Source organism: Maniola hyperantus, chromosome 18 (assembly GCF_902806685.2).
Source record: "Maniola hyperantus chromosome 18, iAphHyp1.2, whole genome shotgun sequence".
Taxonomy (NCBI): Eukaryota; Metazoa; Arthropoda; class Insecta; order Lepidoptera; family Nymphalidae; genus Maniola; species Maniola hyperantus.
The window spans coordinates 4,609,299-4,636,814 of NC_048553.1; the positions used below are offsets into that span (position 1 = coordinate 4,609,299).

At 35.4% G+C, this 27,516-nt stretch overlaps 1 protein-coding gene across 2 annotated transcripts in view; it reads right to left on the reverse strand.

Moving 5' to 3' along the window:
• Positions 1-335: 335 nt before the first annotated feature.
• LOC117990752 (zinc finger protein 541) overlaps positions 336-27,516 on the reverse strand; it is a 305,819-nt gene continuing 278,638 nt past the window's right edge. For both annotated transcript variants that reach the window (XM_034978242.2, XM_069504433.1), the window contains 11 exons: positions 15,090-15,281; positions 13,991-14,129; positions 13,684-13,919; positions 13,029-13,604; positions 12,710-12,937; positions 12,390-12,594; positions 12,132-12,314; positions 11,782-12,020; positions 11,586-11,699; positions 11,388-11,485; positions 336-10,422 (listed from right to left, as the gene is read on the reverse strand). In XM_034978242.2, the coding sequence (XP_034834133.1) occupies positions 10,257-10,422; positions 11,388-11,485; positions 11,586-11,699; positions 11,782-12,020; positions 12,132-12,314; positions 12,390-12,594; positions 12,710-12,937; positions 13,029-13,604; positions 13,684-13,919; positions 13,991-14,129; positions 15,090-15,281 (2,376 nt within the window). In that variant the 3' untranslated portion in view covers positions 336-10,256. The remainder of the gene's footprint in view (positions 10,423-11,387; positions 11,486-11,585; positions 11,700-11,781; positions 12,021-12,131; positions 12,315-12,389; positions 12,595-12,709; positions 12,938-13,028; positions 13,605-13,683; positions 13,920-13,990; positions 14,130-15,089; positions 15,282-27,516) is intronic.

The window sequence follows — 27,516 nt, forward strand, 5'->3', positions numbered from 1 at the left end:
AACAGTCAATCCATTTAAATATATGTTTGTTCCATTGTGGCGTTTTGGAGACGAAATACTTAAGCCGATTTTAATGATTCTTGTAGCGATAGATTTGTCTTAGATTTGTATCTCTGAGCAATAACTTGAAAGTGTAGCACTTGGGTATAGGCGTGAATTTTAGGTTGTTCAGGCAAAGGCCGCGCTCAATCATGCGGTTTCGACTTTCGTACAAAATTTCGTGCGAACACGTACCAAAAGTCGAAACCGCATGTAAAGTGAGCGCGGCCTGAATATGTGTTTAAATCAAAAACAACTTGAAAGTAAACAATCGTTGGGACAAAAGAAAAAACAAATTGACAAAAACTTCACCATATATTTATTATTAATAAAGACAATCTAAAAGATCACGTAATAGTCATTGTCTTAAAAAATTATTTACCCTAATAAATTTATCAATATACATATAGTTTTATTTTATTACTTATTGTTTCAAGGATATGCGAAGTTGTGAAGAGTCGGGGACAGGACTCGAGAATAGTCGTTGTTCTTACGAATCATCACATTGAATATAACAATGAATCTAAAATTTATAAGTAACACATTTACATCTTCCAATGATTATCTAATCCACTGTTTAATCTAAATGCTTACAACCATTAATGAACTAACGTGACTACGCGAAGAATTGTGCTAATCTAAAGAGGTGTCTACATTTTTTTATAGTAAGTATTTAAAGACTTTTGTAATTTACAGAACGTTCAAAATCACAACACAGAGTGTAATATCAAATTATCGTGCATTTGGCACGCGTCAGATTACTTCTACGGTTACATTATAGTAAAGTACGTTTGACCTTCCGTCTTGTACTACCACGTTCATCGGTATCCATAGAAAAATTCAAAATTTAATAGTAGGTAGGTACCTACCTACAATTTAAAAAAATACACTATATTCCAATCCAATCCAATCCATTTTATTTACCTCAGAATTTATTAATCGTAACATTAATCAACTTTCCTCATTAAGTAGATAGCAAATAAAGGTAGGTCACACATTCATGGGATGTCTAAAATTTCAATTAAATGGTAGGTATGGCTCTTTTTACCTTTTACCATGTTACGCCTTGAAAAGGATATCACTAGGTACTTTTAGATTTTAGTTAGTAGACAATTTAGTTTAGACATTGATATACTTAGATACAACCTAATTAGCACGATTGACGGTGTATAAAGCGCGCAAGACAAGTAGTCCAATTTGAACACGATGCGTATGGCTGCTGCATTTTACAAAAACAGATCTTTGCCGGGCTTGTGCATTTAATCCTTAGTCTGACATCTGTTAGTTGCAACTTCAGAAGTTCAGAGTGGCCTACTTATTTTGCGTGCACTATACTTATTACTGTTGTACTGTTTGTATTTAATATGTTATCCAATTGTGACGTACAAAATGATATAAATAGGATTAAAAATCTTAGTGATGTCGTGGTAGTACCTCAGGTCAAGGTGACAGAGTCGGATTTCCCGCCTACCACTTCTTACACACTTTATTCCATACAAAATTAGAAGAATATATTATCCACTTAGTCTTACATAATATTAATAATACTATAATATATAACATTGTCTTCACGCAAATACAATAAGGATATATACAATTTCAATTGTATGGATGTAACACATAATCGGAAGAAAATAGAAAGAGAAAAAATCCACAGGTGACATCACGATAGGGGTAAGTACGTTTACAAAACATTTATTATAGGTACGGCTTATTTTAGTTGCTTTACAATCCTTTTTGCTTTCGCGTAACGTATGCTACAGCATAAGTTGTATTACACTTTCGTAGATTTCACATCATTCGTTAAATTGACTTGTAGTTATTGTATTATTTTATGCCGGCACATTTTTGTAAAATCATCAATGACGATTTAACTCTATGTAGGCATGGCTTATAAAAGAATTTATTTATCATCGCTTAAAACTCTTTACGTAATTTAGTCTCGTTTTAAAATAACGTATTTGGCTAATTTCATACTAATGTGTGAATCTCTTTTACAGTTTTTTTTCATTGTTCTTTTAAAAGAGTAGGTAATTGATTTACCTATCCGTTGAAGCGACAATAATATTGTTAGTTTGTTTGTAGTTAGTTAGCCCGTACTGTCTCTATATTAAAAAATAACGTAAAATAATTAATTTACTAGCAACGATTGAACTAATACTGATTCACTGCACGGCTACTCTGTTCACTCAGAGTGGACGTAGCGAACCACAAATAAATGCAATTTCCAGCGCTTCATCGAATCTGATTTAAAAATAAAACGAATAATAAAACAACAACAGTATAAAAATAAAATCGTAAGGCACTTCTATATTTATATTGAAATAAGAATGTCCAATGATCGATCTCATCATTTAACACTCATTTATTAATTAGAGTCCGTAAGTAATTATTCGAGCTTTACTACAATAGACTAAATCTAGAGGACACGTTTTGAGAGACTTCTGAGCGCCCGGTTTAGTTATAATAGGTAGGTAAAACTAATCAAAGCGCGCTCTAGCAAATCGAACTGGAAGTGGTGGAAGACGACATCAAATGAGTCGCAGGGAGCCGCTGAGGTCAGGCGGCGTAAGAACGTGGCGTGTGGAAGTCCCAACAAGAGACCTATGTCCAGGAGTGAACGTCTTTCGATTGACAATGATGATGATGATGATGAAAATGAATCGGAGCGCAGCGCCAAATTGCAGGCCATAAGTAATGTGAAATGCAAAGCTAATTGCATATTATTTACTAGGCATTCGTTACATTACTCCGATCACGTGCCAGATTGGATATAATAAATTATGTATGTACTAGGTAGATACATATTATGGCCTCCACTTTCATAACTGAAGATATTAAAGTTTCAGCTGTTAAGGACCGACGTTATTTTTTTTTTATTTTTTTTATTTTTTTTTTATATCTAATTAGACGGCAGTGCCACTTACACTAACTAGATGATTAATAATAAATTTAAATACAAATAAAGGTACAAGAAAAAAGACATAAAATACAAAACGATAAAAGATCAAAGAATTTTGAATATGTACGCTGAGAACATTGAATGACATATTCATGCAATGCTCTCAGCGTACTTCAGTAACTCCCGAACCAGTATTATAGACCCATCATTAAATGGGTCCCATTGAGCATTATTGTCCAAAAGCGCGTTGAATGATGCTAATGAACGGGGTATAGGTGACATAGATCTAGCAACAGTGCGATGATGTGGGACCACGAAAAGTTTATTTATTCGTGGACGAAGATTACTGTTGGATTCAGGGACACGTATGCGACACAGTTGGTCATGAAGTTCTGGAGCATTAACATCTCGCAAAATTTGACACATAATTTTCAGTTGGTCGCAAATGCGTCTGACCTCCAGGGAGTTGAAACCTAAGCAACCTAACAAAAATTTGGTTGGGTATAGGAAAGGGTAATATCGTGGTAATATCCATAGCAACGTTTATACAGGTATCTTAGGAAGGCCTTTTGTACTTTTTCTAATATAAGCCCGTACTTTGCCTCGTACGGATGCCAGACACAGGTGCTTGTTTCGAGCTTGCTTCGGACTAAGGCGTAATATAGTAATCGTATTACCAAAGGACTATGGAACTCCCGAGACTTGCGTAGTACAAATCCTAATCTTCGAAATGAGTCAGCTGCTACGGTGTTAATATGGTCATGGAAGGTCAATTTTTTATCAAAAATTACACCTAGGTCTTTCACGTTCTGTACTCTGGGAATAGGGATTCCATCCATTTTATATTCATGTATCAAAGGATACCGAACTTTACCAAAGGTCATAACTGAACATTTGTCACGATTGAACTCCATTTTGTTCGCTTTACTCCAGTGATATACAGCTGTAAGATCGCATTGCAACTTGAGACAATCTTCGATAGAAGTAATTTCGAATATAAGTTTTAGGTCATCTGCATATAGCAAGCATTTTGCATATTTTATAGATTCCGGAAGATCGTTTATCATGATTAGGAAGAATAGAGGTCCTAAGATAGAGCCCTGACTTACACCGGATCGCGTATGATATGGTTTAGACTCATATATGCCATATCGAACGAATTGCTGACGGTCACGGAGGTAGTCTGATAATACATGTAGGAGCTGAGGAGAAAGACCAATAGCACTGAGTTTTTTTAGAAGAATATCGTTATTAACTCTATCAAAAGCTTTGCGGTAATCAAAATAAAGCGCATCTGCTTGATGGCCTCTATCTAGGCAGGACGATATGTATTCAGTAGCTGTTAATAAGTTGGAGTTGACAGACTTCTTAATCCTAAAGCCATGCTGTTCGTCACATAGTAAGTTACTGATTTGCCGGCTTATCTCTCTATGCACAATTCTTTCAAATACCTTGGCAGGCGTTGAGAGAATAGCTATGGGCCGAAATTCCTCTACGGACGTCGTACCGGTTTTTTTAGGTATTGGTGTAACTCGGGTCAGCTTCCATTGAGAAGGATATTGTCCAGTCTTTAAGATTAAATTAAGTACATGACAAAGAGGGAGACTAAGATATTTACTACACATTTTCAAAACATCAGCTGGTAAGTTATCTGGTCCAGTAGCGCAATTTACCTTCAGTTTATCAATGCCATATTTTATGTCCGTCACTGTAAACTTAGGGCGGGGCATATAGTACTATTTAGCTTGCCATCATTTAGACATGCCTCAACTACACGTAACTTTGGTACATCAGGAAGAAATACGTTTGCAAAGAAATTCGCAAAAGCTTCGGCCGCATCTACCCCGTTATGCATAGAACCATTAAATGTAACGTTAGGTTCAAATCCACCTTTAGACCGCAAGCTACTGATATAGTCCCAGAAACATAGAGGATTGGTTTTAATGCTTCTTTCAGCACGCCTTATATAATCATCATATGCTTCTGTGATACAAGCCTTCAAATTTGACCTAATTTCTGAAAACCTGGAGTAAGTTTCAACACATTTGGTTTTAATCCATCTTGTATGCAATTTTAATTTCAATTTTGTATCGCGTATAATACTACTTGTAAACCAAACTGGATAGCGTTTAATAGTACTTTTTTTTCTACTCTTTTTAGAGATGCACGAATCAAAAACATCATACATGATGTTATAGAAACAAGTTGTCGCTGACTGTACATCAGTTGAGCCCAAAAGACCATCCCAAGACACTGAAGACAATAGAGTTACAAGTTGCTCGTGGTCAAATTTTCGGAAATTAATATGATGTGATAAAAGTTCGTGTATTATATCTGTGTGGCACTGCGCTTCATTCAATAGGGAATCGTCAGAATAAAACGGATGTTAGATAATGAGGGTATGTGTAAAGTTACACCCTGACTAGCGTCGCTTTGGCACGTGGAATGGGAGAACGGTAACGTATTTTCTTACTTCAAAAAGATAAAATTATTATTTTCTCGCAGAATAAATTTTGTGTATCTTTCAGTCTTAGTAGCTAAGGGTATTGTTTAAAAATATCTCTGGAGGGACTTGTCTTCAATAAATCGTATGTCATTGACGTAGACCTATTTCCGGTACCGAAATTTGAAAATATATTTAGTATTTACGTAACAAGATTTAAGTACTTATTTATTATATGAAAATAATTCCGATCTGAACGTCGACAAAAAAGAATACCTACAATATTATATTGACCATGGCAAAAATAAAATTTAACAGCAATTACCTACATAATTGAACGATTAACAAGTAAGTATAATGTTATGCAAATTTTCAGACAATATTGTAAATAATTAAATCATAACAGCTAATATCAGTTTAATACACTTTATGCACTTTATATTACCGTTCATAAACAGTTTATTTACCATGGTCATTTTACTTTATAAGTAATAATTTCTTACTTAAAATGAAATTTAAAATCGATTTTTTTTTCTACAATAATTAAAACGAATGGCATATAAACAGATTCAAAGCACTAATTAATTAAGTAGGTATAACTTCACTAAACCATTAAGAGTTTTAGGTAATGCCTCATCTTAATCTATGTTTCTCTAACGTAATCAATTCTATTTTATTAATTCCGTAGTTTTCTAAACATGGCTTTCTTATTTTATTTTTTATTTGGCAATTATTTGGCACATTGATTGAGAAATTAATAATAATTAACAGTTTACCATAAAACCTCGTCTATGTTAAAATAGAACACAACCAAATAATCACACAAGTGATTTACAAATACATAGAGCATTTAGATTTCGATTTTATCTTAAAATATATCTAATATAACTAGAATTCTAGAGCGTACCACGACGCCACCTTGGTTGATTTGACACCACTGGACTTAAGCACAGATTAGGTATTACTGAGGTAAGCTGTTTTATAAATTGGTTGACTACATAACTAGGTGGTTAGTTCCCTACACAAGACAAAATTAAAAACTCACGACGAGTCTCTAATCTTAAGAGAAATATCTCTAATCTTAGAGTACTTGTCAACTAAAGCGAAGCGGAACGGAGTTGTCTTCAGTAGACCAATCAGAATAGATTGAAATGAGATGATCACGTCATCTCTGAAAAATCTGGTTGCTCGACTATTCACATCTCCGCTGCGCTTTACTTGAAAGGCACCCTATCCCAACCGCTTACGTAGCAGTCAGCTTTCCTCAATATCATCTAACTATCGCCATAGCATTAATTTCATTTTTATTTTTAGTGTCATTACGTTTTGGCAGATTTTCATTCAGGTACGGATGGAAGGAAACAAATACATTATTAGATACGTATACCTCCAGCTTATATGTATCATTGCGTGCTTTTAAAAAAATCTCTGTCCCGTCTCTTAGACCTACTTAGTGCCACACGCGTTTGTTTAGAGTCAAGCAATTAACCTAAGGGTTAACTTAAAACAGTAAAATTTTAAATATATATTTAAATTATAAACATGTCTTTTTCTAGGAATACTGTCCAAATAAATATCTAGTTGTTAGCAATAATATCGGAAGACGAAAGTCAATTTGAAGAGTTATGTAAGTATAAACGGATTAAGCGCCAAACCATTTAGGTATCTATTGCAAAACATAGGTAGGTCTCTTAAGAATTTTAAGAAAAACATTAATTATTACAGTAAAAATTCCGCGGCAGGCAAATGAAAGAGTCGTTTAATTAAATGCATCTTTTGTAATCACTTACTAACCCGAAAATTTTAAATGGTTATAATATTATTTACGCATTGAAAAGAACTTATTAGTTATTTCTCTTATTCAATGGTTAGACAAAGAAGTTTGGTACGGCACTATGTTCGGTGCCTACTTTAAACCACACTTTAAACGGTTAATCGGTGCTAGTCTATAATCTAGGTATATATTCACGGAATTACGTATTAGTCATTTATGGCACGCGTAAACAGATTTTTATTTGGCACTAATATTTTTTAATAATATTTTGGTGGAATTACATTCGGCCTTTTTGAATTGGGGGTAACGATTTAGGATAAATTAACAATATCGAAGTACCTACCTTACCTATACCAACCGTCGTACAAGTTCTAAAAATAATTTAATACAGCGGGTTAACGGTGTACCTAAAGAAAGTATCGGGTGCCCGAATTCGGGTGAAGACATCCGGGAACCCACATACGGGCTAACGAACAAGTGTAATTCCACCATTTGGCACGGCAGTATGGCGGTGTACAAACCTATTTCTACCAATTTTTGGCATTTAATGCGTTCTTAATACATAACTACTGATTAAGAAACTTCACAACCGCAAAATACGTTTATTAAGTTTAATGGGTTCCGATATTGGCAGCAGAAATTTCCAATAACTGGCAGATTCACAATATTCGTTAGGTATATAATTGAGCAACAGTTTATTGCCCGATTTGTACATTCCATTTAAATAATACACCGATTCATTTAAAACAATAAACATTAAGTACATATTATCACAACACGTATAAGGTACACGTACATACAATCAAAGATTTAAATCGTTAGATTCGCTATCGCCTATTATTACCCTACATTTACATTTATTCGCAACAGAACGCTTCACGCCGCTCGACGCTCGCTGTGTCGCGCAAGGTCGCGCATAATCTTGTCAATACGCGGTTATAAGACGATCCCGGAGACGAATGTGTGAATATGTATAGTGCGCGCAAAACAAATAGTTTAATCTGAGCATGAGGCTTATGATTGCGCATTGTACACAAACAGATTTGAGCCTGGCTTGTGTATTTAATACTTAATATATGAACTCCGCAATCTGTAGTCCAACGTGAAATCGCAACTTCAGACTGGGAAACTTATTAGGTAACTAACTTTTACCCAGGACTTCGTCCGCGTGGATTAAACAAATTTCATACCCCTGTCTTAACTCTTCAGGAATTGAATTTTCAAAAATCCTTTCTTACCGGATGTCTACGTCACAATAGCTATCTGCATGTCAAATTTCCGTCCGTATCCGTCCTACGTTTGAGCTGTGCGTTCATAGATCAGTCAGACAGTTTTCCTTTTATATATTTAGATTTGTGCGCACTATAGCTCGTATCCCGGTTCGCCACTCGGTGCCTCTTCTTTTGCGAATGCGTAAATACACCTTTGCAAGTGTGCAAAATTAACCTATTCACAATTATCAGATTATTTTATTAGAATGAAGATTTAACAGAAGAAAAAAAGATGTCAGTCATCTTTCAGTAGCGCGAGCGTTGCCAGAACAGTCATTCGTGTCAAGGCATCACGGATTTAAATCTTTGCATACAATTAGTTAAGTACATCCAACAATTACATTCATTCAGCAATTTACATTCATTTAAAATAAGTAATGTAAGTACTTTGGAAAATTAACTAAGTACATCTTACTACAGTACTACACATCAAGTATCAATTAATAAACAAGATAAGTACCGCAGAGCAATCAACAACAAGAAACTACTTACAAAATATAATAAAATTACCAACATAAAATATAGTTATTTAAGTACTTTGAGCATTTTGAGAATATTTGTGTAAAAAAATACTGTTATATTATCCTTTATTTAATACGTCTGCTTCTGTGAATGTTGATCAAATATTTTTTTTACAAATGATAATATTAATAGCAAAAAACCCCATTTAAGAGATTTGCACTTTCTGTTAGCATACCTACTTAGGTAAAATAAATTGCAAAAAAAACAATCTATTTTTATGTGGCACTTTGTTCATTCTTGTTAAACGAAGCATATAAAAAAATATTAAATGGGTAATTAAGCACCCAATTAATAGTTTTTTAGACTTAGGTATGACTTAGGTCTAAAATAAATTTGACGAAACATTCACAGACGCGCGGCAATCGATATTATATTTTTTGTCAATATTTTTGTAAAATTGCGTCGATATGTGACTAATTTACGGTACGGATAACGAATTGAATTCTGTTCTCTTAAATTATATTTATCTAAAAAACATTCACGCATTTCAAGTACGCCCCTCATATATTTATCTAGTATGACTAGAAAAATAAAAATAAACAAAAAACATTGACTACAAAATAACAACAAGAGAATGAGCAGACAAGCTAATATGTAATAAAGTGAGCTGGGCTCGCAATAAAAACAAACAATTCAATAGAGGTAGTGTAGTTGCTACACGATCTACGTTTAATGTATCACACGTACCTAGTTGTAATAGAAATATAGATTAATATTATCTCGAAAAGCTGCCCGCCGATCTGAACCGTAGCTTCAAGAACTATTGATTTATTTACAACATCACACTTGCAAAGTCACATTGAGAAGTCTGTCATATAAAAACTTTACGAAGGCCTTACCTACCTACAATTAATTATTATTTATTTATCAATCGTTATACAAAATATTTTTATGCGATCTCATGTAGCTTAGCCTTATATGAGATTTTCGAAATACCTATTTATTTAGTAAAATTTCGTTTATTTACCCAAGTTCTAATCTCTCTAGCTACTATTTACTAGTTAGCTTCTTCTAAGTCACTTTCATTTTATTCTATAAAACTATTTTGTAACCATAATAAATGCTCATACGGTTAGCATTTGTTTGAATTTGTATCTAGACATTCGTTATTAATTACAAAAAGTTGGGCGTATTGCAAGTGAAGGCGGGCGAGTACGGCGCACGCCATAAGCGATTGCGATGGAACGGACACGTTTGTCTCGTAAATATTGTTAGGCCAATATGATTCAACATTTAACAGATTACGATGATTAGTCGGAAGGAGCACAGCACGACGCGCGAGCGGAATAAGTGAGCTAGAAGTAGTTACTGTGCGGGCGGTTTGCATTGGAATTCGGCAGTCGTTTGTGATCTGTCGTCAGATCTCTCGACCTTTTCATAAGGCTTTTCGAGTTTAGGCCTTTTCGGCTCGGCGTCGAGTGGCCGGTGCGACTTCATGTGCGCGCTACGACTTTTTACTTTGTTAAATACTCTGAAACATAATAGGGTACACATTAAGAAACAGCAACGGAAGATAAAATAATGAAAGCGAAACAAAATGTTAAACCATGAAAAAAGCTGAAAAGCTAAGCGAGGCATTTATAATTTATAGTTAGTGATTTGTAAAACTATAATATTTACATACAACATCAATACACATTTATTTTCATAACCCTCAAGTGCAGTAAATAAAATTTACTTATAACATCAATGTCATTTGCAATGGACATAATAGGTATTCACTTCAAACTATTTCTCTTTTATATTTACAAAAATATTTGACATAGCATGGTCCCTGAGACAGTAGAAATATATCAGTTTTATGAAAATTTTATGAACGCACAACCGCAAATCAAATTTAACGGAGCTTCCTTAAGTATTCATTACAAAACGTCTACATCAAACTGAGTCACGTTTGCGCATTCAATAACAAACTAAATATTGTCACAGGAAACTTTCTATGTCTAATTAAATAATTTACAATGTATTCCAATAACTGGTTATTATTATTTCCAGTTGGAATACCAAAACATTAGCTTCACTTGCAATCGACTTTAAGAACAGAGAACCCCTTGTCAATAATAATATTATACCAAATACATTTAATTCATTCAATAATAATAATATGGCATTAAAAATAAACAGCATACAGCACAAACACTCCCTAAACCACTGCAATGTTAACTTAATAAATAACATAATATTAGGTATGTTTGCAAAGTTTTCGTTAGTTTATCAAGCTGAATTAATATATAGACTTAAATTTTTTCTTATCATTTCTATACATACGCAATTTAAGTCAAAGATATTTTTATTAACATTAGATAGTTTTATAAAACGATGTACAAAAATTATGTAAACTTTAAACTATTCAAGTTAAATTGCGTTTGCGGATAATTTCTGTTGAGGCCGAAAAATGGAAGCGCTATGCTGCGTATTCCGGATCTTGGCACTTACTTCCCGCAGATCTTGCAGGGAAACTCTTCTCCTTCGTATGGGGTCGGTGGTGACGAGCAGGTTGTCGAGACGGTTGATGAGTACTGCCCTACCGAGCCCTGGGTGTAAACAATTCGATCGCGTTAACAACCTATTTTATTATCACTATTCTGTGAACCTGAACACAAAATGTAGGCCAGTGTTCGTAGCCGTGCTTACTTGGTTTGCTTGTGAGTCGTGCCAACTTCGTAAGTACAAAGTTTTGTAGTCTTTGGTAACTTTCTTCCAGAAGTAATAGAACTGCACGCATTGCTTGGAGTCCTTTGTTCTTACCTGTAGAACAATATTCAATATATATATATTCAATACTTAGGTCTATTTTTATTCATGATATAATTTCAGTTTTTTGATTTACCAGTTGAGAGATTCTAAAGAAGTCCTTATCGTACTGACTGAGGCCTGCCAAGAAGGCTTCTACTTCGTCTGGTGTCCAACGAGACTCATGTTGTGAAGGCGCAGCAGGACGGGACATAAGGCGTAAAGTGGCAGCTCGAATATCGCCCCCGCATTCGCCCAAAGTTTGCAAGGCGAACTCTCTTGTGTGCCCTCCGACTGGCATTGCGGCACACATGGCTAGCTCCATGAACATGCGAACTGCAGAAAATTAGTTTTTCATCATTAGAATCGGTAAGGATTTGTAATTTATGAGAAATAAGATATGAACAATAATGAACTAGTAGTTTACGATTACAATTTTATTATTACCTTCGTTATCATCAAGTGCATCGTTGATGCCAGGGTCCCAAAGAAGCTGTTCGGGTGCTCGATGAAGATCGATACGATCATTACATAGCTCTGGTAAATCTGCTTGATGATCTGATCCAATATTAATTTGGGGTAGACGGGGCTCTTCCAATTGTGACAGCACATCTGCCTCTGTTTGTAGATCTAAAATTGACACGGTTGTTATATTTTTTACAAATCTTATGAAATTGCTGTTAAAGTTTATTCTTTAGAACATACCGTTTAACAGTTCCATAATTAAACCGGGGCCTTCTCTATCAGGTGGGAGGATTGGTTGAGGTGTATAATGGCTAACCATTCGACGCATCCGTGAACGGTAAGGACCCGCTGGAGATGCACGCCTCTTACGTCGTTGTGGTGACGCAGGCACACTACTTGGGCTTAGAAATACTGCTGGCAATGTGTCACGACCTTCTACACAAACCTGATGAAATAGAAATTTTGTGATTAATAAATGATCCAAAAGTAAAATATTGCAGTAGATATAAGTCTAGTAAGTAATCTACTGCAATATTATATAAGTATAACAAAATATTCACCTGAAGTGTGTTATCGTGAGTCCATTGTTGTAAAGGTGTTGTTATAGGAGCTAATAGTCGATGCTGTCGACGGACTGAACGCTGATGTGGGAAATCTCTAGGACTGCTTGATAATAACGGATCTTCCGAATTAAGCATTATTCTTCGTGTAGTAGTAGATGGTTCTAATATGTATGCGTCAAGTGATCTACATTCTTCTGGCAGAACTTCTTCCAATGCCTCTTCAACCTGTTATTTGAACAATAGATCAATGAAGTGATATTACTTATTTCAAGAATATATTATTTGAAAATACTAAAAGTAAGTATAGAGTACGTACCTCTTCTTGACTTGACATAGTAGCCGTAAAAAAGGCAGCTGATAACGGTGAAGATGCACGCGGTACCGTGTGTGCAGGTGAGTGGGCATCGTGAGACGCCGGTGGTGTTGGGTAAGTCAGGCCCGGTGATGGTACTGGTTGTGTTGAATAACTTCCACTAGGTGACGATGCCGCATATGTCAAACCGGGTGAATCCCCTGTTGTATAGGAAAGTCCTGGAGAGCTTTCACTATATCCGATACCTGGTGATGGTACGGGAGAACCACCATGACAGGCACCAAAATCAGCCAAAGACTCCGGAAGTGGCGAGTTCAATACGGCAGCGAGTCTTCTACTGGACGGGTATGTAACAGGTGACCTTTCTCGTATCGATGCGGCTACAGTTGCATAATCTTCTAAGGATGCTAGTTCATCTAGTTGGTCAGATGTTGTGGTGAATTGGAACGTTTCTTCGTTTAAGGCAGGAGAAAAATATCCATCGTCAGAATTAAACGATACTCCAAATAATTCCGGTCTAAATGTAAAATCTTGGGGAGGTGAAGCTTGACCTGGGTCTGATGCTGACCGCTTTACAACCTTGAATGAAAATAGAATTCAGCTAAATATGTAATAATATTAAAAAATAACATGCTTAAGATAAATTTTAAATACGTACCTTTGAACTACCTTTTTTTAATAACTCTATTAGCGTGGAATCCTTGGGCCCACCAACACCTCCAGATGTAGTCACGGTAACGTTTGGAACTACTGGTGGTACTCGTGGTGAAACGAATTGGGTAGATGGAGAAATTATTGTCGCTGTTGTACCAGAATTCTTAATAGTTGACAAAGGCGGTGGAGCTGGTGCAACAAATCCCGAACGAGACGTGACGGTAATATCTGTATTTGTACCTGAAAAATCAAATTTGATTTATTTTCTAAACTGTTAAAGGTAAATTTTACAAAAAGGAATACTGAAATACCTATGGACGGTGATGAAGTCACGGTGGCACCTCGGCGACTTATAATTTTTTCCTCAATCAACGCTCTTACGGATACGGACGCTGTTTGTAATGGTGGCCCCGTCGACTCTTTTTTATCTAATTTCTTGCTGTCCGAATCCTGATGAGTGGACACGTATTAATTTGAGGAAGAAGTTTTTCTTATTAGTTTGTTTTATACTAGCTGACACGCCTGAACTTCGCTCGGGTTATATTTATAATAATCCTTTCTTATCTTTATTTGTTATAACAATTTTGACCCAAGTCGGTAAACGGATGGGTGACTGACTTTGGAGGTTTGGAGGAGAATTTGGTGTCCGTCACTAAATCGTTAAACCTAAGAGTTGCAATAGTACTCTTAGTTGAGTCGTATGCAGGAGGGTATGGATGCCCACTGCATTCATATAATGATAGGGGTTTCCCGAGGAGAACCTAAGGACCCATTATATGAATAAAGGCTAGTGGTCCAAATACCGTCATACACGTGGTATGTATGCATTTATTAAGCATAGTTAAGTCTTATGCGAGTGATTTGCTGTTATCCGTTGAGGAGTTTCGTCCTCCATCTTCATTAATATTCATCAAATTATCACCAATCTTGGATAAAACTAACCCAATGTATAACCTTTCCAATAAAAAGAAGTATTGATATCGCTTTAGATTTGACGAAGTTATTTTTTTCGATATAAAAAATATCGCATATATAAAGGGCATTTAAATTCGTTCAGTAGTTTTGGCGTGATGCGCGAATAGGCACGAAACAGATGCGAAACAAAAATTAAAAATATACAGATTATTTTGTCCTCTATATCGATAATAAAGCTTGTTCCGATTAAAATTTTCAAAATATATTTACCATACAACAATTGTTCACTTATAGTGTACAAAAAACAAGCAGTCAAATCTGAACACGAGGCGCATTGTACAAAAACAGAAATCTCAGCCGGGCTTGTGTATTTAATCCTTAGACTTATAACCGGCGCAAATCGCCATGTTACAACTTCAGTTTGGACTATAGGTACTTGTTTTGCGCGCACTATACAGTTTCATTATAAATATAGAGGTTGTCTAAAACACTAACCTTTTTAAAATATCCACCGTGTAATCGCATGTGACCGTTGAGTGCAGGAATGTTTTTGAACTTGCGATGGCACAAGTTGCACTCAACTTGCTTCGCGTCATTTCCGCGAGTCGGCCCCGTTCCGGCCGCGGCGGAGTTGCTCGACCCGCTCGCACTGCCACCGGTCCCACATTTTGGGCTGCTCTGCTGCGTCTGTGAGTTTCACGATAGCTTTATACAACTTCAAAAGACTTTTGAACCTATTACGTACTTTGTAATTTCAAGGTATAAACTTTCGATTTGGAGTAGCTCGTTAATATTCCAAGTTAATTAATGGATTTTGATAGACTCGCCATAATCTCCGTTGGTTTAAGAGGGAACTTGTAAAATTATAGGTCAATCTCGTACAGAAAACAGTTGGAGGAATGAGGGCAATTTCGTAAGGAGACTTCAATCGAGTTTGTATGGAAATGAGTAAAATTCTACAATATTTATTCAAATAATTTGCCACAAAGCGGCAGCGCAGTGCAGTTATTCATTCACGTAGAATTTTAATTAGTTGCGGACATCCGGGGTCGGGGGAATCGCTGCGGTGTCACCGCGCGAACGCTTCCTTTACAGTTGCATTTGAGTTAACAAAATATTTAAACAATAGTGTGTTTGATGCACTGTAATCTATTTTTCCTTAGCCGACTTACAAGATAAATAAATAACAGATTTTTTTTTGAAAAAATGCGTCAATGAAGTGCCCTTCCAAATGTGAAACACTAAACTTTAGACGTCCTAGTGTCCTAACTTCTAACCGGAGTTTGCACTGACGTGAAACTTACAACAATACTTAAGTACATACGTGTTGAGAACTCTGTTTGAGAAATTGTCATATAATTTATTGAAGAACTTGTTTGACATTTTATAACATTCATAGAAGTCATAGAAACCTTGAAATCTGTCAAATAATTTACCTAGGTACCCAATTTATCGCAGGTACAGTGCGAAAGTAAATTCAACAAAACAAGTATGAGATTCGTCACATGCGATGATCTCTTAAACATTCATAATATTATTAAGTATGTATAATTTTATTTTTTAGTGCAAACTCACGGTTAAGTTTGATTTTTCAATTATAATTACGTTTTAATTATTTTCACTTCAAGAACGATCATAGCGTGTTTCCCTCATTTAGTTACCTACTATTTTATATTTTACTATGTGGGTAAGTTTTCAGTCCACCAAACGATGCTGAGGTCTATTTATCTATCTATCCTACTCACACAGGTAATCGTGCAGTTTAATATACATTCACAGGAACCCTTTTCTGTAAAATGCGAAGATTTGGCACATGTAGGTATGTATGTGGTCTCATAATATAGTTTTCTAAAAATATTCAACTTTCTTAATAACTCACAGTACCTTATAGGTACTCGTACGTAATATGATAACATTTCCAAATACATTTTCCTGTGGAAAATTAATATCGGGAACCTACCGTAGTATTCGGTAGGGCTGTTGTCAAGGATATGAACGGTGGATATGAATGAAATCTTTTATAAGGCTTTAGTTTGGTACCTAATAGTAATTAATGAATCACTACGAAATATACAATTTATGTATCATACAAATTTAACAATACATAGAACAAAATAAAATATTTACATTGATGATTAAGTCGGTACATTATATGATTATAATATTTATACGAGTAAAATTATCGTTTAGGTAAAACTGATCTGATACACAGCTTGACATAATAAGTGATGGTATACATCATTTAAATGTACCGAACCTCAGATAAGACTGGTGACTAATATGTACGGGACTCATAAAAGTGGGGTAGTCATTTATTTAAGTTTTTTTGCGAGGCAACACTGCGGTGTATACTCACGTCATTAGGACGACTCGTTAAGTTAATGCTGCCAATCAGAAAGTTGTGGGTATGTTTTTTAGAATTTAAATGTTTTTTGCAAAGAGTTACAAGGGGCTTTTAATATTGGATGGTGGAGCTTTTTACACCTATCTTAATTCTCTAATCGATCTTGACTGCAATGTCACCTGCTGTTTGAAGAGGAGGTTTCAGAATTGGTGTGATCTACTCAAACCTAAAACATCAAGATAATTTGAAGTTTTTGAAGCTATTTTCATTTATTATTTTTCTAAATATGTTTGCAGTGGCAACCGTTGTGAATAAAATAATAAAAGAAAAATTTACTTATTGCGAGTGTAGTGAGCGTATTTCTTGTCAACTCTGTAAGTGGCTAGCGAGGCAGGTGTTATCCAGTAAAATATTCATGTTTTTTTAAATATTCTGTAGCTATTTTAAATCTTAGAAATTTTGAAATCTTCACAGAGCGGATCACAAAATCGGTATTTTCTGAATGATTAATGCGTAAAGGTTTGAAAGTGTAGCAATTTATAAAAGGTTTTTCCCAACCCTAACTGCGCCATTAGGGCAGCTCGTTAGGTTAATGCGGCACGAGCAGATGTTCGGTGCTCACTGCTATTTCAGCCATGTATCATTCTTGTACATTCTTGCTTCTCGCTCAGGTACAGACTACAGTCACACTTTATGTAAAGAGTATGTAACATGCACGTCCGGTACCAAGAGTTTCCCTTTGGGGAAGTCGCTATAGTAATGTATCAATTCAACCGATTTTGACGACATTTGGTACAGAGGTAGCTTGCAACCCGGGAAAGGACATAGGCTACTTTTTGTCCCGGAAAATGTAAGAGTTCCCACAGGATTTTTAAAAACCTAAATCCACGCGTACGAAGTCGCGGGCATCAGTTAGTAAGTAATATAGATAAGTATTACAAGAATTTTGTTGTGATTTTCTAACTTTACTAATATAATATTATAAATAGGTAAAATTTGTTAGTTTGTGAGTTTTTATACGTAGAGGGTAACCTTTGGAACAAAAGCTACTGTCTGTAAAATTTAAGCGTTTAGAAAAACCCAAGAATCTAACACGGGGCAATTAATATAAAAAGATCTTTAGTCTGTGTGCTAAGCTAAGTTATAAAAATTCTTACCCTAGGCTTGGGAAAACTCGGTGCTTGAAACAATTGCGTGATCCAGTTATCCATTAACACAACACTTTTTAAACACACGCAAGAAAACAATAAGATTAAAATGGCGCCAATGTCAGGCCCGATTCTGCAATGTGGTGTTTATCTCACGGTCCACGAAATAAGAATGATAGCACAATGTATGGGAAAGGTATCGAAGAGATGACCCCTCGGTTGCGATGTTTGGAACTCGCGAATCGTAAGATGAAATGACCAGTCGAACGACAATGCATGGTCAGCTTGTGAGACTGATTTGCATATGTGTATACAATGCGAATAGATAGGGAATATTAATTTCATTGCAACAAATACGTTAATAAAAATTTTGTGCCTAAGAGATGTTGCCCACGTTGAAACAAACCTAGCAAAGCAGAACTATTTTTTGATAGCTATTCTAGCTATACACTTCAGCCAGTGACCACTTTGCCACTGGCTGAAGTCAGATACGGACAGACAGGGACTGCAATAAATCTGAATTTTTTTCTGAAATCTGAAAAATACAAAATAGGTAGCTGGGAGGTATAACCCGTTTACTAAAAGATTGGACCTGGCGTCGATTAAAAATTAATAAAAATTAAAAACTCAACAAGTGGCAGACAAAAATTCGTAGTACATATACGTACTACGAATTTTTGTTTTTTTATAATTTTTAATCGACACCAGGTCCAATCTTTTAGTAAACGGGTTGTACATCCTCGGAGTTCAGTAACAGAGTTTCTATCCTGGCAATCTCCGCCATGCAACTTTCGTTCGGTACCATTATAGGGCATACCTAGGGACTAATTAGCCACAGATTTCATGTAATTAGCGCTATATTTCAGACTCACATAATTGGATCGTCGATTTTCAGGTCAGCTGCCCCAACCCGAAATAATTAGTTGTGTAAGTACTAAGTAGTTATTGGTTCATCATTATCATGATCAACCCATAGCCGGCTCACTACAGAGCACGGGTCTCCTTTCAGTATGGTTTGGCTATAGTTCACCACGCTGACCAAGTGCGGATTGGCGGACTTCACACACCTTTGAGAACATTGTAGAGAACTCTCAGGCATGCAGGTTTCCTCACGACGCGACGAGTTATTGGTTAAGGTCAAAATAATATATCAAGAGTAACTTTATAACTAATCACATAATAAGCTTGAAAAAGATTTCTTTCAAAGAATTACACTGACTTTTATACTTCGTGACACTAAATTGACCTTGGATCGACCCCATAGCACCGCAGTCAGAGGTCACAGGTCAACCGCGCAGAAGGGCAAACGACTCGCGCAAGTAAGTAGGTACGGTGTCATATTTTATTTTATTTTATTTTATTTATACATACGACACCATACATTTTTACGTGTTCTTAGAGTAAAATAATATCATCTTTATTTCTTGTGAAAGGTCAAAGTTGATCTCTTTATGTAAATCTTCGGAGCAAGGTTTATTTTGATTCTGTGACAAAATATGAATAAAAGATGGATGTAGGTATTATTGATTACACCTATCTATCTATGTATAGTAAATTAATTACATTACTACGTACTTTTTAAGGTCCCGTACCCGAAGGGTGCCAATTTGTGCCGTGCTCTATTACTAAACCTCCACTGTCCGTCCGTCTGCCCATCCTTTTGTCTGTCAGCGGGCTATCTCATAAACCGTAACAAATAGAGGGTTGAAATTTTAACACATAACATTACATTTTTCACAAATTTTAACAAAAAATATAAAAACTTTCAACATGGCCGTCATGCAAATTATTTAAACAATTTGGTAGGTACCTACAATATTATTGTAAATTGCATATTTGAAAAAAAAACCTTCACCGAGTTTTATTATTGTTCTTCTTGGTAAGTACCTAAGGCATTCCAAACCAGTGCTCTGGTAGATTCTTATGACGATGCAAAAGCGCCTGTAAAAGTTTAATTTGAATAAAAAACCGGCTAAGTGCGAGTCAGGCTCGCGCAATGAGGGTTCCGTACTACAGTCGTATTTTTTCGACATTTTGCAGGATAATTCAAAAACTATGATACATAAAAATAAATAAAAATCTGTTTTAGAATGCACAGGTGAAGACCTTTCATATGATACCCCACTTGATATCAACAAGACCTTTGAGGTCGCCATTACGGCTACGGCCCTATACTTCTCTATCTTACTTAGAAAATTGAAAATACTAATTATTAGTTCATGACCACAATAGGCTACTTGACACTTTTTTTAAGTTGGTCTTAAATGGTTAATATTTGTCCTATTATATCAAAAAAATTAACACTATATTTTTTTGCGCCCTAATAACCGTAAAACTTTAATTAAAAAATATATTTTTCTTAGACAGGTGAAAACACTGGTCGGCCATGTTTGGCCGATAGATTATCTGTGCTCTGACGTCATGCATTTGTAAACAACAGCATAACCTCCCAAAGTTTAATAAACATGACTTCTATACTAGTTTACATGAAAAATATAGTAATTATCGTTATTGTATCATCCGAGAAAGTAAAAAACGCATCGATAAAGACCACAGGAAAGTTGTGGATTAGAGTGCCCAGTGAAATAAATATACGTAACACGCAAAGACTTGCTTAAAGGGATCCTATATGACTAACGACTTCAACCCAAATTTATTTTTGCAAAGATCACTTTGTTGTAAGTCTTACTTAATAACTTATTCAATTTATAACGAGAAAACGATATTTTTTTACGTTTACTATGAGTTTTTAGAAATATATAAAAACTAGCTTATGCACGTGACTTCGCCCGCGTGGACTTCATAAATTTCAAACCTCCATTTAACCCACTCAGGGGTGGAATTTCAAAAAATCCTTTCCTAGTGGATACCTTCTCTTTACCTACAAAGAACACACCCACCAAATTTCATGTATCTAGGACCAGCTGTTTAGGCTGTGCGTTGATATATAAGTTAGTCAGGACTCTATATTTTATATATATGGATACTACGTTAGTCCCCGCGTGACATAGGATGACATTTCTTTGTTTACATATTTAATGTCACATCATGGCTGACAGCGTTTTCTGCGTTTCAAATAAAAATAAAAACTGTATTTTTTTAAATTGGATTTATATATCCATCCTGCGTTTTTAATAATTGTTATTGATATATTTCGTTGTCTTAAGCAAAATACTATAATAAATAATCATTTATTGGACGAAATTAGATATGAGTCAAGTAGCCTATTTAATTTTTTTTGTGTGATGTAACCACAAATTCACGGTTTTCAGATTTTTTGCCCAAACGTCAGCTATAAGATCTACCTACCTGCCAAATTTCATGATTCTAGGTCAACGGGAAGTACCCTGTAGGTTTCTTGACAGACAGACGGACAGACAGACAGACAGACAGACAGACAGACAACAAAGTGATCCTATAAGGGTTCCGTTTTTCCTTTTGAGGTACGGAACCCTAAAAACCCTTCTATTTCTATTGAAGGCGGTTAAAAACATACATACTAGCCTGGAAAGAAATATGCTAATACAGTACAAACTTTGTAGTAATAAGTAGGTGACTCTCAATTCCATTTCATCTTATTCTTGTAGCAGTTCCTTATCATCCATCTCACTTAGTGCCTCGTGACTCCTTAGAGGCGAAGACATGCGACGCGTCTTAAATTATGCAACGTGGTGTTTACGGAGACCCCGCGCACCTGCGGCCTTGTCACCCCATATTATTATTGATGATGGGATCAACCATATGAAATAACTCGTGTTTAAAGGGCAATAGATGCCGCATCGATGGAAAAGGCCACCTTAAAATTTTGTTCGTCATGAATAAACATTTTTCGATTGTATCAATGGTTCAATATTATGTAAGTATATTGAGGTTAAAATTTTGGACAGTGGATATCATTTACCTACGCTTGTGCTGGCCAGTCGTCAATATTGCCTATATTTTGTAGAGCTTTTTCCGTTTACCATATAAATTATTCATGCTGAAAAGTCTTGATCTAGTTTTGATCGTACATTCCTAAAGGGTATCTATTTTTTTCCAGGAACGAAAACCGAAAAATTACGCAATTTTTATTTATTCAGTCCCTGAATATCTATTCCACCCTCAAACCATTTGATTTGTTATTTTTTCATTTCAAATACAACCTTTCCTTAAAAGTGGTTCGTGATTTCCTTCAATCTTTCGAATTTCGATTTGGTCACAAAAAGTTCCACATATTTTCTGCTCGTGGACAAGTAGGTAGTTAGGCCTCAATGAAATATTCAGTCGAGGCTAGCAGCTGCAGCGAATTGAATTTTAGGTTTTCACCCACGATTTTATGGTAGCTTAGTGGTAGATCAGTAATTCTCACGAGATAGTGTGGTTTATGGGACATTCAGTTGATTACTTACCCGTACTACAAGTAAGTAGTTCACTCTACTACAAGTTCATTAATTGGTAAAGTGACCCAGCCATTCCTTTTGATGTGTGTATTGGCGTATTGTATTATAGTTGGTATATTTGCGTGTTGGTGTTGCTTGTCTTATCTACCTTTACCTTTTTCTTAAGCACTTAATATGTTTTTTTTTTCGTAACATGGACAGTTGACAATTACTACATTAAATCGGAGCAAGGACAGACAATGGAAAGATCTACCTACAAGCTATTATTGTCATAGACTTTCTGGAAAGATTTGTAGGAGGCTTTATCCCATTGATTTACTAAATAAACTCTACCACACAATAAAAATATACTAAAATATATTTCGTACAATCAAAGAGAAGCCTCAAATCTAACATTTTCGTTTTATATAATGTTTCTTTGATTCGCATTCCGAATCTGTCCCTCAGAGCTCTGCCGCGGGCGATTTAGAGATAAACGTGGACACTGTAAACGAACTCGAAGTACCTACGTCAGGAATGTCAAGGGACCAAGTCTTTGTGTTAAATCATTAGGATATTTTGATAGCTCAACCATGTTAAAATTATAATAGTGAGGTCTCAAGCGAGCTTTTTGCGTGCAGGATATACCTAGGTACATCAATAGTGCAGGAGTAAAGACGATGTGTTAGTCAAGAGGTATTATGAATACCAACCAACCATGCTCAACTATGTTAAAATACTGCATCGTAATTTAAATATAAATATAAGATAATTAGCGTCTCATAAGAGATAAGAGCGTCTCAAATGCTAAGTGACTGTTTTTCAACATTTGGTGTAGTGTAGTGCTGGGGAACAGAAATACGCAGAGAAACTTTCAACTTTTATAAAATAACGAACGTCTGGCCCTCCCGGGCTCTCTCTCTTTTTGTAAAGTAACTAGGTATATAATTATCTAGTATCTACTACATACATACTTATTTTCTATAAAAAAATTGATGTCCCTACGCCACATTATAATTTAAACTAGGCTTTTTAACCACTTTTGTCAGTGATGAAGTTTTATGATTTTGGAATGAAGAGATGTAGGAACTCTTTATGAAATTTAAGGTCCACTGCGTAAAGGCAAACTTCACAATTTACAACTATTGATAAATTGTAATATTTTCGACGCGCCACAACCTTAAGATGGCGGCCAATGCAATTTGCGGAGTGTGAAGCTGAAATTGAACTGCCGCAGCACGATTCTGGCCAATCTGCTCTTATTGAATATAATACCTTCTTTACAAGCTGAATTGCGACCATTTTTCTATTACTTTTTGAAAAAGCGGTGGTAGTCTAGTAGTTAAGAAGTCTGCTTCCTATTTGGGAGTCGGGGTTCTATCCCGGACACGCACTTCTAACTTTTCCGAGTTATGTACATTTTACGTATTGAACTATACGAGATTAAACAGTTTAGTGCAAGTGGGCCTTAGTTATGAAAATGTTTGACTGAATATTATGTGTTATTGAGCCTGATGAATCCGCTATCTCAATTAGGTATCGGATATTTGCTGAAATCCGAAATATATTAGTACCTACCACGGAATTCAGAATAGATATTACATCGAAGTGTTGATGCGGAGAAATGTAGTGGAACATCAGTAGGTACACGTTATTGTAAAAAAACAAACGTATCTATTTGCATAGGTAACGTTACAGTTGCTTTGGATGCTTGAGTTAAAATGTTCTTTTGACTTATTTTTGTATGAAAATTTATGAGAGATACTCATTTATTGTCGTCTACATATCTATCATCTATGAGAGATAGAGCTACCTATGCTTAAAATCGGCGAAAATGCTGTTAAAGACATTTCTATTACTTACCATAATATAATTCTTTGGTGATAGTGATTACCTAATTTAAGCTCAGGCTTTGTGTTTGCAAGTGATTATGACTGAATTATAGACTTAGGAATATTGAGTTAGGTATCGATAAATTGTCAAATTACTTATGTAAATTACTAAATTGTGTATATTATGTAGATTAATTATATTAGGGGTTATTATTAGAAACTATTTGTATCTAATGCGCAAGTTGCTGTGAGCGTTCCTCCCTATGCTAAAATTATTTTTGGAGTAAGTAAGTAGGTAAATTCACTCACATAGTGGCAGATTATTGAAACTAAATTGATTTTAATAATCATTTTATTCAAGCCCTGTTATGCAAGTATAGTACCCAACAGGTCGAGATGGCAATCGGGGTATGAGGCGAGGGGACGGACTGCACACCGGCACGGTACCTACCCGCGCACCAGGTTTGTGCGAGGGTTTTGAGGGTGTGCGGGGAGTCCCCACCCCAATTGACACCTCGACCTGTCGCGGACTATAAATATAATTAATCTAAGTACCTACCTACAATATTTATTGTATCTACACAATATTGTTATAATAAATTATTACCTACTTACTTAAGGGAGTTATCTGTTTTTAATTGTAGGTACTTAGTTTTTAAAAAAAAGGAATAATATAGGTCTACGTAATATTAAGTATAGGTACAGTGAAAAATAGTAGAATATTTTAAATGAAGAATTCAAATGAAAATCCCGAATGAATACAAATACGACCTCTACTATTTAAGCGACAAATTGTAAGCATACATATATAGATATATAGATATTTTTTAGCTTAAAGATTAGATTTTATGGAAAACCCAAGCCCGAGAGCTTTATCAAATAATGTCTGATGCTAAGATTTAATTATTCCATAATTATGTACGCAAATTCAGCAATCCCGGCCCATAATGAAGTGGCTCAAAGTGGATTTATTTCGTACAAAGGCATTCCGCTGTCAATATGTTGTGAACAAAACTGCGCCGCACCTAGAGGTACTAAATTCAAATATGAGAATTTCGGACAAAATGTCTGATTACTTGGAAAATTTCCAAACTTTTGAGAAAATCATTTCATCATCATCATCATGATCAACCCATCACCGGCTCACTACAGAGCTCGGGTCTCCTCTCGGAGTGAGAAGGGTTTTGGCCATAGTCTACCACAATGGCCATGTGCGGATTGGTAGACTTCACACACCTTTGAGAACATTATGGAGAACTCTCAGGCATGCAGGTTTCCTCACGATGTTTTTCTTCACCGTTAAAGCAAGTGATATTTAATTAATTAAAACGCACATAACTCCGAAAAGTTAGAGGTGCGTGCCCGGGATCGAACCCCCGACCTCCGATTAGAAGGTGGACGTCCTAACCTCTAGGCTATCACAGCTTGTGAAAATCATTTATTATCGATATATTTGTGAAGGGAACTTTCTGTGTTATATATTTCAGTGAACACGTAGTTACCAAGATTAAAATTTTGAAGGGGAACTTCTTTATCTGCGTAGGTAAGACTATAACCGCATGGAGATGATTCCAAGAAAATTATCTTACGTGAAGTTATGGTAACTCCGCTGTGCGCCGCATTCAATATTTCGCGTTGAATTTTATCTTGAGGTATTATTATTATTAGTATCTTTCAGGTTTTTTTTGAAATCGATATAGTTGGTAAGTATGTTTAAAATTGATAATTTTAAAAAGTGAACGTGATCTTGAAACTCTGCTATTATTATATTATTGCACTGAATTTTTTCAAAATCGATATCCAGGGTCCTTTGTTATTAGAAAGTAGGAAACTGCTGGCAAATATTTAAAAATACTCTCCGAATAGGTAGGTACTGAGCCTTATATGAATATAAACCAAAGAAGTCTTACCTTTTTCGCATGTAGGTCACGTATCATGTAGAACGAAATAATATCTACACGCAAAAACCACCCAAGCACCTAAAAAAAATACGCATCGAATTGTAAGTCTTTCTTATTTTTTGAAGTTCGTTCAAAATATTATATCAATATTATATAACTGTGATACAATGTGTAACTACAATGTGTAATGTACAACTTTTTCGTTAATCATATAGAAAAGTTTCTCGATTAACATTGTAGTTTTAAAAAATCCGGACAAATTGACAAAATCCATACTTCTACAGGTCCGGAATATCTCGGCTGTCTGGTAACCCCAACCACACCGTCCCGTTCGTAATTATTATGAAACAGCGTTTGTGTCGGCCTTTATTACTTCCTGCAGGTGACAGCGAATCAGTGCGATCAAAGTGAGTGCTTTTAATAAAGCTGTCGCCGTCGTACCATCTATGGTCTGCCATATTTCAAGTGTAAACTTTATAATAAATTAAGTTCAGTAGTTTTATTGCTAAACCTTGCTAAACAAAAGGTGCGCAGTAAAATTGTCTAAAATTTTGAAGACATTTCTTTAAAACCGTTTAAATGCAAATCAGACTACTTCATCGAGAGTTGCACACTTTGGAAAGAAACCTACCCTAATGATTCTTTCTTATCATTTTGGTTTGGAATCCTATATAAAGGGTTTCATTCACCTACGCGTTTATTTTTTTATTAAAGAAAAAACTTTAAGAACTACTATGGTTCTCAAAGTTAAGTCTTAAGAATTATTATGGTTCTTTTAAGAATCATAATAGTTCTTAAAGTTTCTGCCCTACAAACACTACAAAACCTTTAGGGACCATACATTAGGGGCGATTAAATTTCGAGATACAGCTTGATTCATCACGCTAATCCGAGGGCAAAAGCTATTTTTTAACAGCTCAGCAAACAATTAGCAGGTGCGTAGGTACACGTATTGGCGTCCAAAATTTCTCACGCGAAATAGATCAGCGCAAATCTGACCCTACGCATAAATCTTAATAAACAGGCTATTTTGTAATATTATTTCGAGTTTAATCAAAGCGTAGAAGCACCCCTTGAGTGTGGTAAAGGGGTCGCGGGTCTCCATTGCACGCGAACAAAATTGTTTGTTAGGTAATCGTAGAACATTTAAAAAATATAATGTATTTTGCTAACGGAATTTAAAAAAAAATAATTATCTTTTTTTAATGATTATTATAAGTATTTTACTTGATTGCGAACTCTCCTTATCCACATACTAAAGCGAAAGCTATTTGCCCGCCATCTTTTCACGGCATATCGGCAAATTTTGTATAGAGATTTTTTTCTTGGTTTATTCTTG